Source organism: Odontesthes bonariensis, chromosome 12, assembly GCF_027942865.1.
Source record: "Odontesthes bonariensis isolate fOdoBon6 chromosome 12, fOdoBon6.hap1, whole genome shotgun sequence".
In the NCBI taxonomy this organism is placed as follows: Eukaryota; Metazoa; Chordata; class Actinopteri; order Atheriniformes; family Atherinopsidae; genus Odontesthes; species Odontesthes bonariensis.
Genome location: NC_134517.1, coordinates 7,052,726 through 7,072,794, shown reverse-complemented (window position 1 = coordinate 7,072,794; position 20,069 = coordinate 7,052,726). Strand labels below are relative to the sequence as shown.

General features: G+C 41.3%; 1 protein-coding gene across 8 annotated transcripts in view; it reads right to left on the bottom strand.

The window, feature by feature from the left end:
- tns1b (tensin 1b) overlaps positions 1-20,069 on the bottom strand; it is a 238,290-nt gene that overhangs the window by 28,396 nt on the left and 189,825 nt on the right. For 7 of the 8 annotated variants that reach the window (XM_075479009.1, XM_075479008.1, XM_075479013.1 and 4 more), the window contains 4 exons: positions 7,440-8,918; positions 5,142-5,222; positions 640-821; positions 385-523 (listed from right to left, as the gene is read on the bottom strand). In XM_075479009.1, the coding sequence (XP_075335124.1) occupies positions 385-523; positions 640-821; positions 5,142-5,222; positions 7,440-8,918 (1,881 nt within the window). The remainder of the gene's footprint in view (positions 1-384; positions 524-639; positions 822-5,141; positions 5,223-7,439; positions 8,919-20,069) is intronic. The other variant, XM_075479012.1, reaches the window with a different exon arrangement.

Below are 20,069 nucleotides of genomic sequence, written 5' to 3'. Positions count from 1 at the left end.
TATTGTTAATGTTTGAATTTTGAACTATAGAGAAAAGAAACTATATAGTAAAAATAAGAAAAAGAATTTGGTCATTAAAATGTGTGTTCATCTTCACTTCAAACTGTCTTTTCTAATAATCTGTTTATGTAAAATGGAAATATGAAAAAGAAAAAAACTCATCGTTTTTTTTTCAGGTGAAACATTTCTTCTTGTTCTGTGGTTGTAAATATGCAGAATGACTTGTCAGTGTTTAGTTTATGTTTCTGTGGAAAAATTGACATTTTTCATGAGGACACAAATAATCAGACAACATGTCTTAATCTTTAAATGAACCTTAAATTTGAATTTCTAATGAAGCCACAGATCCACAGTGCCATCTGTCAGCCGGATGGGGGGACTTACACAGGTTGAAGTAAGGGGTTTGCGGTGAGATGGGGAATGCAGGGGTTTGGGGAAACACCTCACCACCAAATGTGGGTGTAGGGCCGATCTGGCCTCCTTCCATTTCCTCGAAGGCCTCCCGGTAGCTGTGCATATTTTTCTGGCGATGGGAAAAATGAGATGAGAAAACAAACACAAACTCAGGTCATGGTGGCGGTGGCGGTGGGGAGAAAACCATTAAAACCTGTTCCAGTGTATCTAGTGTATGTTTTCTACCTCCTTGGGACGTCCTCCAGGGTTCATCGCTATGGCATTGACAAACTCCGGAGAAACACAGCGGATGGGTGAGCGAACTGGGACATCAGGAGACTGACCTTCATCCGAATGGCCCTCGCTGGTGATGCGACGGCGGGGAATAGTTGCAGGCTCCTCAAAGGACGCTGCACGGGCTTGGACACCTGAGATGACGTATAGGCGAATGTTAAAATTCAGAAAAGGCCCGTCCCTGTTGCTCTACTAACCAGCTTTGCTCTGTCAATTCACGATTATCATTCATTAAAGGTTGCCAGCCACTGTGAATGCTCACTGCATAGGGTGCTGTGTGAATTTTGCAGACAGTTAAACATGGCAAAGCACTTGCTTGAGGCTGTGGTTCTTCATACTTTCCCATTCAACATGCACACTCAGAAGGTTAATCATGGAGTAGATACCCATCAAACTTAACACATTGATTCTCAAATTTATTGTCAGTCACAAGAGTTACTTTTAAAAATTCAACCTTTGAAATGAGGTACACAAAGTAATATTCAATCCATCTATGCAGGTATAATCGTAAATGAACCACTAACAGTTTCACAAAGCAGTGAGTAAGCTGATTTTCAATAATCTGGTTTGAACTTTAAGAGCCAGACTTGAAACTAACAACATAAAACAAACAGGATTGGAGTTAAGAGGGTTTTTCATCTTAAGTTAAGAGGTCGCACTGTAGACTGGAAGGCTGAGGTAGCAAAGCATGAATTGCTGGCCAACACATCAAAGTCAGGCTGCGAGACCACCACCGGTTGCCTTGCACATTGGCACAGGATCGTGGTTAATGGTAGGGAGAAGGGAAAATTCAACAGGTTTAAGAAACAGGAGGAAAACATTGGAACCAGTAAATTCTGTGGTGAGTTTGTGTTGAGGCAGTTTACCTTGTAGCTTTATGTTTTTTGTTTTTTTGACTTTCATGCCATGACTGGACTGCCAAACATAACCGGAGCAATAGACTGCACACAGATACGCATCAAAGTACCGTGCCGTTGTGGAGCGAACTAGTGAGTTGAAGGCCAGGTGGGTGTGTCATGAACGTCTCCCACTACCTGAATCAGCCCAGGCAGACAACATGCCAGAAGACCTCCCTCATGGACCGCCCCATCAAAGTTCCATCATGATAAGGAAACAACTGATTGCATGGCTTTAGTTGCAGTCATTAAGCACCTGGTCATGGTGAGATGTTTTTCTTAAGCCATATCAAACTATTTCTTCTTTATTTCGGTGACATTGTAAACTAAAGGTGACACGGAATTAACAGAAGTCGTAAGTGCTTCTCATTTCTTTGCTTTAGCAGATCCCATAATTCCACTGCTGACACTGCTAAAAATGTTGGATTTTCCTTTTTGGATCTCTGAAAGCAGAACTTTAATCTTTAATTCTTTTTGCGCCTTGATGCCATTCTCATGACTCAAAACTCAACACTTCCTGGCACAAGAAAGAGGAAGCGTAGCCTTATATGGTATTATTTTGGGCATGGAGTATGAAAATTTACTATCCTTGTGCACGTGCATTTAAATACGCACGGGTGGCATTCATCATTTACGCAGGTCGTTTACACACTTTTTCCGAAGTTAAGAGCCTTTGTTGAATCTGACGTGGCGTGTTCGTACGAGACCTTATGAAAAAGTGAGAGAAGTTTAGAATAAAAATACGAAAATGTTTTTGCATGAGGCCCATTGTCTTTTTTAGGAGGAGGCATAATCTGAGAGAGAGTCTACAGCACAAACAAATGAGCTGCTGGCGGATATTTCACAAATGGAAAGGGAACCCCTTAAGGCTGACTGTTGTGGAATAGGAAAATATAATTTTTCTGATGTGAACGAGTAAAAGTTACTGACAAAACTAGGTACCTGCCACATACAAGAAAAATGTCTGCAGTATTAAAAAGTTTGCTCAAAATACCAAAATAACCTGCAAGATGTATGTGTTTAGTAGGATCTTTGTTATTGATCATTTTTAAATGATAAAAAGGATACAATGATAGTCAAGTGCTAGTTATTCCATATGTTAGAACCCTTCTAGCTTCAAGAAGGATATTGTTAGCTAAAAGAAATTTGGATCTCAATGCATTTAAAAGCCCCAATACAGAAACACACCCACTACCACTTAAATCTGAAAAACAGATGTATCCAATATACACTTCCCTACAGCAGAGTTGTCAAACACAATACTGTTGCCCTGGTGACAACTAATAGATTACAGCTGGTGATCCTAGAACTGAGGCTTTTTTTTCTTCCTCTCCTCTCCCACTTCTCAACCCTTTAAAAGTCCAGTCATCATGTGGAAACAGCATGGTACTGATTCTAAAAACATAAACTTGATAGGTGATCCTGGGGGTTTCTTTTTTCTTCTCTTTTTAGGGGAGAAGCTGCAGTTTCTACATGTTCACACCTGAAACTAAGAGAGGTGATCTAAGGTAAGACTGAGCAGGCTGCATCTGGCAAAGTGTAATTAAATCAATATGAGAATTCATTACGTCTTTGCTGCTGTTTAAAAACGAACTTGCACTATTAAATCTGTGTAAATATAAGTTAATACATGTTTTGATGACTGCAGATACAGTCATGTGAAAAGAAAGGCAAACCATCTTTCAATACAAAGATTTTACATATCATGACGTAGTGGAACAAAAAAAACTTGTGGTCCTTACCATGTCTTAGAATCAAGTATATAAAACCTCAGATGACATATTACACCATGTCATGGCAGCGTGGCAGCCGTGGCCTAGTGGTTAGGGAGGCGGACTTAAGATCAGAGGGTTGCAAGTTCAAGTCCCGCTATTACCTCTCCCTATACCTCTATTCATGGCTGAAGTGCCCTTGAGCAAGGCACCTAAACCCACATTGCTCCAGGGCCTGTAACCAATACCCTGTATCTAAATAGATGTAAGTCGCTTTGGATAAAAAGCGTCAGCTAAGTGTAATGTAATGTCATAGTATATTTACCAAAAACCAACCCTAAAAAAAAAAAAACTCAATAGTTATAGTCTACACAGGCCTCAGTTAGCATGTTAAAAGTTCATGACAGTTTTAACAATAGACTGCACAAATACAGCTTTTTTTGAAGGGTTACACAGTCTTTTCTCTTTAAAAAAAAAAAAAACATGGTGGCACTGGTTAGTTTTGTAAACTAAGACTGAAAATCTCGTGAATTTATACATTTGTTTACTTATATTGCACAGAACCACGTTTGGAAATAACCAAACAGCATATCAGCACAAACACCTCATACAAACTGTCAAGCACGGTGGTGGAGGGCTGATGATTTGAACTTGTTTTGCACATACAGGACTTGGACCTTACAGTTATTGAGTCGATGATGAATTCCTCTGTGTACAAAGTATTTTAGAGTCAAACGTGAGCCATCTGACAACAGAGGCTTGGCTGAGTCATACAACAGGATGTTGATCCCAAACACAGACTGATAACATCGAATAGAAAATGATTACTTGAAGTTGTTGCTGCTAAAAGTAGTTCTGAAAACTACTGAATCATGGTCGGTGCATATTTTTTTCCACACTACTTCTCCAATTTAGCTCAGTTTTTGTGAAATAAATAATAATACAGTTACATATGTCATGTATCGTTGGTTTTATTTTGCCTAATTGTGAGGCCTCGTAAGGACCAAATTATTCCTTACATGTAAAACCTTAGAACCGAAAGAGGGCGTACTTTCTTTTCATGACTGTATGATCCCATTAGAACTAATTTCAGTCTGAGGTCTCCCGTAACATGTACCTTTGATGTAGTGCTGTATCACTGTAAAGGATATTGCATTCTGTGGTAAAGAGGCCAGACTGGCCCCTTACACAGAACAATCCTGTCTGGATTGTGGTCAGTGGCTCTCAGCGGACACATAAGGCTTTAGTGATATTTCCAACTAGGATTGTGGTCTCTCCTTTACATGTTGTGTCCTTTTGTCTGCTTTTGTAAATCTTGAAAATGGTGCAAGTGAAAAAAGCAGCTTTGAATGAGGCCAGTGTATCCTGGCTTCAGTATTGTTCCCAAAGTTTGGCAAAACGGATCTTGTGACATGCTCTCTCCTGGCAAGGGACAGAGCCTCCTTTGTGCTTCCTCTGTCTCATTTTTGTGAAACTTTAATGAATCCAATTAAGTTCTTTTTTTTTTCTGTGCCACATTTGGGTTGATTTCCTTACGTTTAGAAAGGCAACTGCAACTCAGAACAAACAGAAATGACAAGTGTGTGAACAGAAGAATCAGAGGTTAGTTTGATGACAATGATGCTGCTCCTCAAACACGACAAGTGTAACACAAGTGTTAGAGGTGAAAGAGACAAAAACTAAAATAAAAAGACAAAAGCAAAGAAAAGAGAATAACTAAATGCAAACCAAAGCCCACCACACTCAAAGGTAAAGAAGAAACAGAGCTTTGAAGAAACACTTGGAAAAAAAAAGGACCTCTCCTTTTTTCTTTAAGTATTCCTTTGAACAGGATGGGAGAACCAACCCGAGAGAGAGTGAGAACGATGGTGCTCAGACTGAGAAGAGGTCATGCTGGGGATGACACTTTGGACGCGAGCCGAGTACTCTGGGTAAACAGATGAATGATGAAAGAAAGGAAAGTGATGATGATAAAACTAAAAGGAAGACAAGCAGAGGATGAGGGCTGTCATCTGTAAAGAACAGGAGAGTTAGGCTGCGGCTACACGAAAACGTTTTTCACTGTAAACGATACTTTTTCTTATCGTTTCGCTGTCGCGGCCACACGGAGCCGGCGTTCCCACTACCCCAAAACGATAGTTTTTGAAAACGGGTTCCAGAGTGGGAAAGTTTGAAAACGGCCTCGTTTCGTTTCCATTGTTACAGCTAAAACGTTTTTGCGTCAGTCACACGTTGACGCTGTGAGCCAATTTTAACACTTCTCTATTGTCTCACAGCGTGGCGTGACACAGTGGCGTGTGTACAGCATCGTTTCATCGTTTTCATCCGTTTTCGTCTGGACAGCAGCGCGTTTCCGTGTGGTCGCAAGAATTTTCGTACCCGTTTTCAAAAAAAACCTTGTTTCGTTTTCGTGTAGCCGTAGTCTTAGAAGGTAACCATCATTGTCTGTTCATGACACGTGCTAATTACTGTTACAAATTAGCCTATGAGTAAAGTTCACATAACCAAAAAAATTAAACAATTTTGTCTTTACAGCCATCAAACAACTCAACAAAACATTTTTTTAGTTCAGTACTATGTAATGTAAATGGCTCTATATCTAAATGGCAATAAAATTAAGCAAAGCATAGCTTTTGTTCTAGAAAACCTCCTTCTGGTATTTGTTATCTAAGGGCTCAGCTATCGCACTGCTTCATGTTGACTCTATCCCACTGCTTGCCGCTTAGCAGCATGTCTGATGTTCTTATCTAGGGACAGTCAACCTGCTGGGCTGGAGAGAACACTTCCTGTTAAAGCCCGAGTGATAGGGACTGAGGCGGTGACATTCAGGAAATGAGATAAGGTAAAACAATGTTTTTCAAGAGATTTGTTTGCAGTACAGTGCACGACTAATGGCATCACCTTTAAGCCGGAGTTATAGTTGACGCGTCTGTCACGGCGGTGGCGGACCGTGACGTCAAAATGACGTTTCAGGCCTGGCGCTTGCCTTGAAAAGACGGCGCAGTGCGGTGTCATGCACCAGTCGATTTTTGTAACTTGGCTGCGCCAAGAACAACGAACCGGATGGACCGATGTGAGACCAGGCTCAGTCAGGAGGTGCGTTTTTACAGCACCTGTACGAAACTGCAGTGAAACAGCACAGGGAGCACGTAAACTCCCAGAACTGGTGCACAGAGATTGGCAGAACTTTGGGGAAAAAGGGAGAGTTCTGTAAGAATGTGTGGAAGAAGCTACGGGACAGATACGTGAAGGCAAAGAAGAGGGCAGAGACTCTGTTGATGCCGGGGGCTTCAAACCTTCACCTCTATTAACTGAATTAAAAAAATTAAAATGATCCGAATACTGCAGCAGTATCATTAATTACAGTATTCTTGCTCTTGACGGTGGCATTGTTTTCTTCTCCACTTTCGTGGTTGTAGAGTAGTGGTAACCTTCATGTAGCAGCGCCACCTCTGTGACGGAGAAAATTGCAATTACTGGCGCATCGACTTGCGCCACTATATATTGCGGGCACGAAATCGTGACGTCATCAACACCGCTCGCGCTAGCAGACGCGGCAACCATGCTAGAGCCTTAACTCTTCATTCCACTTTCAGTCCTGCAACTGAAAAAGGTGAAAAGGTTGTTTTTGGAAATACTGAAACCAGGAGGCAATTTTGTGCAAAACCATATGGTAGAACTTCTCTTCTAATCTGTGTACAGAATATAGGTATAGTAAGCTTGTGTAAAGTCAGGATGTCAAGTCCTCACATCTGTAAGCCAGGGACTGAGAGGAAACTGCAAATGCAAACCCTCAGAATGAATTGAACACATTTTATCTAGTTTTTCTCCAGCAGGCTACACCCTCAAATGCATTTTGTGTTTTCAAAAAGGCCTGCTGTTTGCTGAGAAAGCCAAAGGTTTTGGCACAAGTCAGTAAAAATTCAAATTTTACTAAGACTGTGCTTCACAGTCTTCACTCTGTTTCTTATTTGATGAGTATATCCTAGGCCAAATCCTATGGCCAGACATCTGGCAAGCCTTCAAAATACTTTTGAAAGATGCAAACTTTTGCTGGATGACATGAAAAAATAATAGAGTGTACTGAAGTCATAGAAGAAGTAGATGTTGGCATGATATATTGTAAATCAGTGTTTGTTCTTACCAGCTACTCTTTGAGCCACCAGACCTTCAACATTGAAGACTTCTTCTGGCTCGCTGTCCCTAGGCTGAGGCGATGCTGAGGCAGCACTCGGGCTTCTTCGGGGATCAGAAATCTCTGAAGACTGGGACTGCGTGCTTGGTGAGAATGTGCTGATGGGTTTGAGCTGAAGGTGGCCACTTACAGGGTGGGACACAGTTTCAGAAGAGTAACTCATAGATCCATGGACAGGTGCAGGCTCTGGTATATTGGGTTTCCCAGGTGGCATCTGAACTGTTGATGAGAGGTTGCCTGGGCTGGACACAGGGCCAGAAATGTGGGTATGAATGGCAGAATCAGCCTGGTAGGAAGGCCTGGTTTGGCTTTGAGAGAAGGATGGCTGGGTGGTCACTACAGCACTGTTTTCCTTGAGTGAAATTTGGGATTTTGATACAAGCGAACGGCCTGGCTCTAGGTTAAACATTAGGAGGTTGAGGGCTTCGATAGATTGCTCGATCTCTTGCTGGGAGGCACTGTGACGATGAGGGAACTGTGGCAGGCTGTGGTGGCTGGACAATGCTACTGATGGAGGTGGACTAAAAGTGAGGCCTTCAGTTACTGGCTCTTCAGGTACTCCAAATTGCTGCCAAACATTGAGACCACGCTGGACGGCATCCCTGCTACTAGTGGTACGGGTGGGAGCCGGTGGCATAGACTCTGAACCAAATGACCGAGAGCGATACAAACTGCCGTTTTGGGTAGCCATGTAATTACCCGCGGATTGGGTTGAATCGCTTTGACTCAAAGCTATGGGTTTTTCGGATCTCCCAATCTGTGACTGGACTGTTTGCAGAGGCTTTTCTGGAACGCTGCGCTCCAGATAAGGCACGTGTTCCTGGCCATTGATAAGCGACTCGGACTGGTAGTAGAGATCAGCTGGGGTAGCCCGACCATCGGTGGAGGAGAAAGTCCCAAGACTGTCAACACTGTTGCCTTCTTGACTGGTGGGAAGCTCATCATCTAAAATGTCGGTTTCGCGGTCAAGGCTACTGTGCCCATTAACATGGACCTGTGCTGGCACCAAGTGAAGCATCCCTCCAACTGCAGATGTCTGGGTGGACAGGTATGCCTGCCGGTGCATTGGACCCTCCAAGCCACTCAGTAGTTGCTCCAGCTCCTTTTTCTCCTGTGGACTTATTTGTTGTTGGGCAGGTGAGGCGAGATTATGAACTGAAAGTAACTCCTCGCCCACAGGAATGTGTGTCTGGCTCACCGTGGAAGCCTGAGGAACTGCTGTTGCTTCATCAGTTCGGTCAGTTTTGATGGAGGCGGTCGAATTTCCCGAGTCACTACTCACAGACAAGGCATGGTCAACTGCAGGGAGAGCATGTTCAACAGCAGTAGGTGGAAGACCATTCGATGTGACTGTTCCCTCAACAGACTCCTTTTTGCGAACTTTGGCATAGAGGCTGCCGTCCAGGGGTCCTTGGGTATGGATGACGTCTGAAAACAAACAAAAGTGACAAAGTCTCTTTAGAATCAAGTGAACTTAAACAGGACAATAAAGAAAGACTTAGTTATCCACTACCCTTTCATTTTCAATTGCCCATGCATTTCATGGCCACAGGGACTTGGCCACTAAATGAATAAATGTGCAATCATCTAAATATCAACACATGACATTTATTGAGACATCAGGAGGAAAAGTGTTTGCAGCTTTCAGGGAGAAGTATGGGTATCAGGAAATGTAGTGTGGGCATAGCTAAAGCAGCTGCAGTTAAATTAAACACTGGCTCATGTCCACGTATTCCACCAGCTTCAGGAAATGAGCAGGCTCTATGGAAAAAGTGATGAAATCATAGGAGTCTGCCATGTACTTTTTCAAGACAATTGTATGAATCTTTGCCATCTTTGTACCACAACAGCTGGATGTCATGTTAAAACTAAATGGACGGATAGATATCACAGACATAATCTGCTCAGCTTTTCACTTATAAGCTCACATGGGATGCATACAAATGCACATGCACATACACGGTTGATTCACATACAGCCACGATAAAGTTTAGAGAAGAGGAAGTAGGGTGCCACAATCAGAACATTCAGTCACCACTGGAAATTACTGCCTCACTGACTAAGGACGGCCAGGAGGCTGTTCCTGGCCTATGAAACCCAAAGCAAAACAAAACATAGTCACAGTGAGAAAGTTGAAACGCAAATGCATGTACAGAACACACCAGCTTACATGCACATATTTCCTCTGTCTCTTCAGCCAACAACATGCACTGTGACTAATGCAGAGTGATCATATTTTCATTTGATCACAGGCTGTAAAGTATGTCCATTCCTCAAGAATGGTAGATCTGCATGTGATGCACATCATCACATGCAGATCTTTAGTTCAGTCCTTGTTCCTGAGCATTTTCAGAGGAATATGTTTTTTTGTTTGTTGAGCCTTCTAACACTGATCTATGAATTATTCAAGCATAAGGGCACCATCTACAAAAAAGATCAAAGAGAACACAGTTTGAAAAATATGAAATTGTATTCTTGCACCAACAAGGTGATCCCCAAAGAGCTATTAGCTGAAAACCTGGCACATTTCGTCGGATGTGTTCTTAACTAGAATTGAAGATACTGAACATGTAGAGGATAAAAGTGGCAAAACAAGGAGAAAAAGGCTGAATTATACAAAATAACACAAGAACTGGACGGAAAATTATTGAAAAATGATGAATCCTCAACAGAGGCCGGACCTCAACAATTTTAAAGCCGGCAACATCCAAGAGCTGCACCTATTTCCTGTTTTCCTGGCAAAATAAAGAAAATAAAGGGCAGCTCACAACTTTTCCACAGTACTGTACTTTACGAGATTGAACAGAAAACAAGCCCTGGTGGAACAATTCCTTTTCCCCGTGTTTATTAATGTTCTCAAGAAACCTCCAAACCCATGATAAGGCATGTACTCTCCAGCTGGGAAAGGAGCTGCACAAAGACGTGTCTGTGCCTCTGTAACTTATAGATATCGCCATCTCAGATTTAGTGAATACGGGGCTCTGTAATGGAGCTTGGTGGGTGTAGACAAGCTGGGTACAGCAAAGTCTCCTTGGCTGACCCAAGGCAACTTGCCAAGGGAATGGTGCACTGTAGCACCAGCAGCTCTGTCAGGCTGCTGGTGGAATAAAATCTTTTAGGTCAGAGAAATCCTTGTTCTGGTAAGTAGCTGTTAGCTTCCGAAATATCTTGTCTAATTATTGCCTGCTGACCGACAGCATACCAATTTTTACTTTGCATTTTCTGTGTATACCTGTGGCCTCGCCAGGTGAATGCATGTCCTCAAGGCAGGCCAGAATAATTACCATTGACAATACTGACCAATTATATCAGAAATGTTCTAATTTTTCACAACTCCAATAAAATCACTGCTATTTCCCCTGACTAGTTAGCTGGTAGGACAGCAGGCACCAAATCAAGTCATCATTCCACATTTATAGAACTCATTAAAACACTCAAGTATCAAGTGAATATCAAGATGTGCATTCATTCCCACTGAGTTGAGCACACATGCCGATAAACATAGACATTAGTCGTGAAAGCAGAGCCCTCTGCACTCTCTAATTTCAGTACCTTTTTTATCACCTGCCCTGTAGCTACATGTGACTCCCACATTTATGATTATCAGTCACAGAGCCCTGCTGATTTCACATCCTCACTGAATGATCAACAACACTTCCACAAGTTACCTCACAGTGCCTTCCAGCCCTGTTAAAACAAACAGCAGAAACACCTCCACAGGAAGAGGCTGCTCCCCTACCTGTGTGAGCTGTGAATGGCGGTGCAGTTCCAAACTAAGCTGGGAAAAGCCCTGCAGAGGAGCCCCCGGGATGCGACATGAAGATACAGCAATAGTTAGGGAGTTGGTTTTGGCTACTGTTCCTGCTCCTCCTCCCTCTCCTGAATAGCTGGCTGTCTGGCCGGAGTGCTGCTGCTGTGGCTGGCTGCTCGGTGGCTCGCACCAGTCTAAAGGCTGCCCCCGCTATGTGCGCTCATGTGGGAGGTCTATCACAACAGCCTGTGTGATGGTGTGTGTGAGAGGTGGGGGCTAAGGGGCCACTGAATTCCACAGTATGGGGTTTGATAGAATGACATCAATCCCATTAGGTCAGACTCTTTTATAAACACCTACTTCCTTGACACATGGCTTGTTATGCTAAAAAAAAATAAAAAAGACAAAACAATGGCACTTGTCCATCTTTTATGCTACACTTTAAAAGAATAAACATGCCGAAGGACATATTTAAGCATCCACCAAGATTCACATACACACAGCCCAGTGGTGTCAAAAACATCCATGTAATGGAAAAAGGTACATCATCCAGCAACGGTCATTTAACAAGCCCTTTCCAAGCTAAAAAGAAGAAGAAACTCCACTCTGCTGCAGGCAGATGGAAAAAACAGAATATTAGGTCAAAAATAGAACTACTTCTGATGTGGTTTGGTTATTTACCTGACATTGCAAATCGAAAAAATATTTTAAATGATGAGTTGACATACAAGAAACAAGCTTTTTCCAAACAATATGAAAGAGCTGCAGTCTTCAGTGCACTTCCTATCACCTAAACATTGGCACACATTAGCACACAGGACACTTGAATTTTACCCACCACAATCCAGAACAAATGACAACAACCACATACGTCATTTGCGAACCCTCCAGTAACACCCAAATTAACTCAAATTTTTTATTACAAATAAAAAAAAGTCTGGTTAGTCACCCATCTTAATCTAGCTCACGTCTTCACTTTAGACACTAAGTGACTGATTGTCACTTACACTACAGGAAATCTAATCTGTCACTTTACACTCTTGTTTTTAGGCCTGGCTGCCTATTTGTGTCGAGGCTGCTTCTGTGTGTGGTGCTACGTCTGCTGCTGTTTTTTTCATTTGGTTGAAACGAAAACCGCATAAGTTTCTACAAATAACCTTTGATAGGGTTCCTTCGATGTGATAAGACAAGGCATGTGTATGTGTGAAGGTCTGCATCATGTGTGTCTGTTTTTAAGTGCTTTTTTTTTACACTCCTAGGAAGTAGATACTTTTTTCATGGTCCAAAGCACATTAAGACTTTTTCTTTTCTCCTTTTTTGCAAACTCAAGCAGGAAAGAGAGAACCATGTCTGACTAGTCTGAGATTGGTTCGAAAGGGGGGGGAAAAGCAGCAGACAGATAAACAGAATGTTAAACATCATGATCGGGAGATATAACCTGAGGTGTTCGAACCCGAGACAGCCACAAATGAATGTATTGCAGATGCACAACAATGTGGATAAATATAGCTCTACAGAAAAAGTTAGAGAAAGAAGGTGCTGCCAGATATTTTGAGGTTCTGCAAGCCAGATGGTGCAACTGTGTGACCTCTTAATCTCTGAACTTTGAGCTCTGACTCATCCAGTAATAGATCCCCCAATACAGCGAAAATAGCATGTTTCCCCTCTTGCATACATAGACAAACATAAATACGTACTGGTCTTGTTTGTGTCTGTATTTGTGTGTGTGGTGGTGTACCACTTCTTCGGGCCACAAGTGTGGCATTAATAAAAAGCAATGACGGAACACTTTCTGAGAACATCCCCATAGACCTCAATGCTACAAACACTAGGAGCAGGACGAAAATAGTTCTATAAGTACATTTAAAACACTCAAGAGAATAAACAGTGAGTAGCTGTGGTGCAACAATATGGAAGTGTAGACTGGTGCCTTATTTGATGAAAGTTAATGGCTTAACTATTGATTTGGCGACAGAGCATGCCTTTACTGTAAGTCAGGGCTCAAGGACATCTATTAAAGTTATGCTGTGGTTTTGTCAATGATTACAAAAGAGGCTATTACATGTGCCGAGCTGGATGAATTTGACTTGGGAAGACTAATCGAAAAGAGTCAGCAGAGTATTAATGAAGTTGACCGGACAGATGAAGCAATACAGTGTCTTCATCGTACTCGGCGTATGAAAGTACATTAATGTATGTATAAGTAAAGCTGAGCCAGCGCCATCACTCATGGACCCAAAACTGCAAGTACAAGAACTCGTCCCAGCTTAATGAGCACTTTCCCTGCCACTCATGAAATATGCATCAGAGTTTCCTGTGTGTGTGCCCAACTCAAAGGACGAGGTAATGGAGGGTGGTCTATAAGAGGCAGGAAAATTATATTGATTACCAACGAGTATGTCAACACTGCCCTGGCTGTAGCATTATCTGTATACCAAAAAACAAAGCAAACAACAAAAAATTCCATTTAAAACGGCATCGAATAACACCGCTCATCTATAGATATATATATATTCAAATATAGATAGACAGATATTTCGTTAGCTTGGTATGGTCTGAGAAAACTAAAAAGCCATATGCCTTTGCATGAAGCCTTCATAGTTTAAGCAGATCCTTTTCAAAGCGACTCTTGTCAGCTCTCGTTCTAATCAACATCCCCATAAATGCTCAAAACGCAAACTGGTTCAGCTGTACGACTACAATTCTACAGCTACTTTAACTGTCATGGATCTTTGGAATACCCTCAGGCAACAAAGGCTGAATCATTTTCCACTGTCCCCGATGGCTGCAGTTCCTACGTACTTTTTGAAATGAGAGAGAAAGCAGACCAGTTGAATAAAAAGCACTTAAAAAATGTATAAATGTGTAACTGAAGAGTTTCTTTGGTCTTTATGTGGCAATGATTGTGCTCCATACACGGCAAGAATCAGTGGTAGTAAGAGGAAGTAGCTGTGTAACCTTTTCTTAGTATAATTATGGGAACGTACAGTGTACTGACCAGTATAACACATCTTTTTTGAGTTTGTGAAGACAAGAGTACATTGTTATGACAAAAAACAGGAAATGTTAGTGGACGATAAGTATTCTCCTTAGAAATAGGATAATAACAAGAGAGGAAAAGCCAATTTCCCAGTGGAACCATAATGAGTTCAAGCAAAGACTTAAGTCTCTGTCTTCTTTTAAAGTTGATCTCTCAAGTCTTTTCACCTCTGAGCTCAGACAGGCTCTATTCACTAAGCTAAGTGACCCACATAGACAGATGACCCGAGCCAGAAGCATAATAAAAAAGACAGTGGCACGTAATACATTTTGTCAAACTCTTAGTGTCACTGTGCTCTTTTTCTCCCTCCTTTTTGAGTTGTCATCAAAGTGTTGGAAAGACCAATTTAAAACAAAAATTATCTGAATTAGCAACAGGCAATCAACACTAGTTAGAAAGGTGTGAGCAAACATTTGGCTCTGTCATTGTCTGACATACTGTCTGACCATTAGACTAAGGCTTGCAAAGTGAACTAGTATTTGTTGACCAAGATGAAGGGGCTTCCTAATGTCCTTCTGTGGTGCAATGACCTCTATTGTGGATAAAAGATGGATAAAGATGAGCTTTTGTGAGAAAGTCTTGCAGAAAGTGGTCATGATTAATTTAATCCTGGCTCTTCTTTGGCACTGTTAGCTAGATCAGCTGTATAAAGATGGTTCTGGAAAAATAAGTACAGAGAGAGAAAGGGAGGGGGGAGCTGGCCAACAGCTGGAGTAAAGCTGTATCCATAAGGAGGTAACAGAGCACTCATTCATTCCCACACATCATGGACAGCAGATAACCAGCACTGTGAAATTTCTACAATATTACTCACACTATTAGGAAAAACTATAAAATACTGCACAAACTTTCTTGCATGGCATTCCATTTAGAAGTTTAGTACAGAAAAAACATTCCAGAATGCTTCCAAAAGGATTCCCTATCAAGGATGTAATATCCTGTGTCCCCCATCAGAACCCCTCTGCCCTGTCCCTGTGCCCCTACAAGTCTGATCCAAAAAGGGACACCCCATAACACAGGGCACTTGTTCTCTCTTTGTGTCCGTTGCAGTCTTAACTGGAAGGCCTTTATTTCTATCTTGGCTGTTATGCAATCTGAGCTGTGCAAAGTTTGGAGTCAAAGCAGCCTAATCTGCCCAAAGCCTTGGACCAGACTGACGGATTGATGGCACTGAAGCCTGTTGCCAACACAAAGGGCTAGACATTTCACCTCTGCATCCTCTTGGAGAAACGCCACAGCCTGACAAATGTGTGTATTTCAGTAAGAGTGCATCTTTATGGAAGAAGTTGCTTTTTTTTTATACGAGGGGGGTGGTTTTCAGAGGACCTGAGGACTGCAGACTGCAAGAATGTTTGGGACAGCTGATATTCAAAAAAAGGCAATTAAAATGTTGAATGGTGTTTCTCCAGTTTTTTTAGGGATATATCAAGAAAAGTCAGATCAATTCTAAATATCAGATTAGTATAACAAGTCAAGCATCAATAAATTGAATTTTTAATCAAAGTTCATGGCCAGCAAATCATGGTATTACTTTCAGAATAATGTTTTCTGAGGTGAGAGCAGCTGAAAACAAAAAATTGACTGTGATTCTCTATTCTCTGAAATATCCACAGAATACTAGGAGTGGGCGAAAAAAATCGATTTTTTTAATGGGATGATTTTAAAAATCAATTTTTCTCCCCTGAATCGATTTTTTTTTTTACCCTTGTCCTGTCCAGCATTATGGCAGCAGAATTGTAATCTGAATACCGTTTATGCTAAACACATTTGCTATGCCAAGGGAAGCTTTATCGATTATATTACATCATATCCGTGTCCAGATAAACTTCATCAATTCATCTCATTAAGTTATGTAAAAACTAGCCCACATTTGTGCTGTGTGGACATTTAAATTCATTTTGTAACTGTAAACTTTAAAAAATGCCTCTTTTTGTCTCAGTTGAAATAAATGTCAGTTGCTGGACTGACTGACACAGACTGATGTGCATTGTTTATGGGAACGACAGTCATTCTAGAAGTGTATGATTCAACTTGTTAGTTTTTTTAAGGAGGAAGAAAATTGCAATTACTGATTATATCGAATCGCAATACTTGGAGAATCGCAATCATCAAGAATCGTGATACAAATCGAATCGGTACCTTAGAATCGTGAAACAATCGAATCGTGACCAAAGCATATCGTCCCACCCCTACAGAATACACAAAACAGATTATCCGTATGCATGTAATGGCTACATTCCACTTTCTGTGGTAATTTTGTGTTCACAAATGTGACCAACACATCCAAATCTCAGTCAGCCCAGACCCAAACATAGTTTCAACAGCAATGTTATTCTCTCTTCACCAGGATTATGCAACTCCCTCCTTAACCCAGCCCACTCCTCTATGAGGCTCAGAATTATAAATTCGGCTTAGTTTCACTCTTTTAAACCCAACTGTCTTGCCACAAAAATTCAGCGACAAATTGTCCATGCCTGACTTCCGATTTAGGTAGGAATGGTCAGCTTACAACCTTGGATAACACAGTAACACTTGAAGAGTGAAGTCAAGGACATATTTTGTTTCTAGAACTTGCTACAGTGCTCAGAGTCTTTTAAGTTCAAAACACACACCAAGTCCCTTCATATAGATTTCAAAGAGTTATAAGCTGTTTTTTCCCATCATAAAATAATTGTTAAGATCTGAAAACATTGTTACAATGAAACCAACAACATCAACACTTTTAAAGTCTGATGGATGTTTAAAACTGTTTGATTAAACTGTGTTGTATGTCTGACCTGTTTTGATCCTGCTTGACAGTCTGAACTATGCTGTCCTTCTAGACTATTTTTATCATTGTCATCATTTTCCAAGATCAGTTTGGTGCTATTTCCAACATGAATGATGGCCAAACTGCATAAATGGCAACAAGTTGTAATAAACCTGAATCATCCTTAAAGTCAGCAAAAAGCAGACAACGATCTATCAGCAGTAGATGAAAGCATTTGTAAAATATCAAAGCTAAAAAAAAATCACTTTCCCTGTGAGCTTGGTTGAAGCAGTGAGACATATCAACAAATAAAACACAATGCGGCCAAGTTTGTGGAGAATAGACAACTTCATGTCAATAAGTAATTAAGCACATTTCCACAAGAAAGATGAAGTGTCTGCGTAACTGTAAATATGCACATCTACATGGCCGAGCATGCTACTCACATGGTGTGAGAAACGTCAGCTGGGACGTTTCTGACAGCTTTTCTCTCCCGCTTTAAATAAAGAACAAATTGGGTGCACATTCACGGCAGAGCTCTCCAACAGCAATCGAAGCTGGAACGAAGGTATCCGCGGGACTGTGCCGAACGGAAACCGAGGAAACGCTGAACAAGAGTTCAGCATGTAACACCCTGAAAGTTTCTGTCTGTGCCGAGCAGCAGCGTGCACAGACCCACACTGACATTCTCTGTCACTCCTCTTGTGAATGTGTGCACAAAAGAGCTTCACAGAGAAGCAGAGGAGTGTGCCTTTAACTCCTGCAACTCCTTGGAGGACACGGAGAGCGAGAAGAGAGAAAAACACTGAAAAGCTTAGACCAAATCATACATGTGCCTTGTTTAGAAGTTTTTCAACCTTGAAATCCTTTCTGTTTTGTTTCATTTAATAATAAAGACTTAAAAAAAATGTATTTAGCAAGACAAGTTTTAGGGGTTGAATGCAAAAACCTTTCATTCTCAGTTTGATCTCTCGTGAAATTTTTCTTTTTTGGTCTCAGACAGTTTTTCCTCTTTAGATGCCTCTCTATGTTTGTTTTTTTTCTCACTGCTCATCTGTCTCCTCTCTATCAAAGTTCAACAGAAGCGCATTTGGGATTGGGCTGCTGAGTTAATCACAGGGACTGAATAGTAAACAAAAACGCAAAAGCCTGTCACACTACAAGTGACTATCCACTTGCAAAAATACGATTCACTTTTCACTGTTAATCTGAGCCATGACTAGCATCGGCCCCCTGAAAAAGTGATCCATCTATCCACGTTATACTTGTCACTTATTTGAGACCGAGTTATGGCGGGAGTCAGATTAAGCAGAGACGTGTAAATCTACAGTTTTGCTTTATGGCCTTTTTGAACAAACCGGATGCTGGTTCACATAATAACATTAGAAATATACAGTATGAGGCTCGCTGTGGAGAGAAGTGCAGCAGGAAACTGTGTGAGAAGCAGCTGGTTAAAATGGATTAAACATTAGCAATCAGTAATCTGAGCAAAACGTCAAAGATGTTAGCTTTCTTTTCTCTGAAAAGTGTGAGTAAAAGTTATTGTGGTTTCAGTCCAAGCATGCTGCATGTGTGTTGAGATGTTTTGGAAATTGCTGCAAGGTGCAAGCATGACAAAAATCCCTATGTTTAAACAGACTGACAACAGCTGAAGCATTTTTTTTTTTTCTAATGGAATAAACACAGTAAAAGTCAACATCAATATTTGTGAACTAACAACCACATAGATGCCACTTACCCAATGTTGATCCCAGCAAAACATTTGCCTATAATTAAGCTGTTTGCAGTTCCTTGATAAGCAAAGAACTGATTCAAGTAGCTTTGCGCTTTCCTCAGAAAACTAAACCATCCTGACTAACTGCAAACCCATCAACAACAACACTTTTTGTCTCTGACACTTCTGAAGTTATTCATTTTCTCTCTCAGCTCCAATACCACTCTGTCAGAGGAACTATTTCCTTTTTCAGCGCCAAATGGCAGCAGAAAACCTTCAGTGCACGGGAAACTTTTTCTCTCCTGTTTCTGGAATTTATTTTAAGTCCTGATGGGCTAAATGTTATGTTTTTGATAATGTGTTTTTCATGTGTTATTGAAGGCTGCTTTGAATCATCAGAGCGACACCTGCCACCCTTAGACATTAGAGGAACCAGTCATTGACAACTTCAGGTATGGGGCTTTCCAGCTAATTTGAATGCATTGTGAACTGATTCAACCAAAAGCTAGCTTAAACTATGAGGAAAAGTTAGCCCGTGGGGCTAGCGGCTGCTCAGCCTGGGCACCACAGAGTGCCCAATGTGAGAAGCACATGCTCAGAATGGGAGTTGTGCAGGAGCCATAGCAAACTAGTCCTCCCCTGTTGCTTACCCTGCAAAGATATAAAAATTGTACATGCCTTGTAATACTACAATTTCCATTGGTTTTCTGATGCTGCTATGTTCTTGAATATGCCAACATTATGTTTTTGTAAATAAAAAGTTGATCGAATATAAGTTTTTGGAAATGACACTCAACCAAGGTGAGGAAAAGCCGAGAAATGGAAAAATACTCCAGCTTTCTATTTTACATTGATGGTGAAATCATATTTTTTTTTTTTTATCGAGTTTATTATGTCTAAGTTATACTGACCCTAGTTAATGTGCTTGTGTTTGCGCATGTGCCACTCAAACAAGGTAATGACAGGGCTCTTAACCACTGGGATTGGGGTGGATGAAGCAAGCAGGCTAGCTCCTAGCTGAAGGAAGTCAGCCCAAGCTGATCTAGCAGTTACTAGCCTCGGTTCGTGGGGGGAGAAATGGTCAAGACCAGATTAGCATATTTGTAGATTTCCATTTACTAAATGAGAAAAAAAGGTGTTAGCTAATGTTCTCCCCGTGTATGCCTGATGGGTCTTCTCTGGATACTCTGGCTTCCTCCTACCATCTCAAAACATGTTAGGCTAATTGGTAAATTGTCCCTTGGAGTGAGTGTGGTTGTGTGTCTACTTTGTCTCTGTGTGGCCCTGTGATGGACTGGCAACCTGTCCAGGGTGTACCCTGCCTC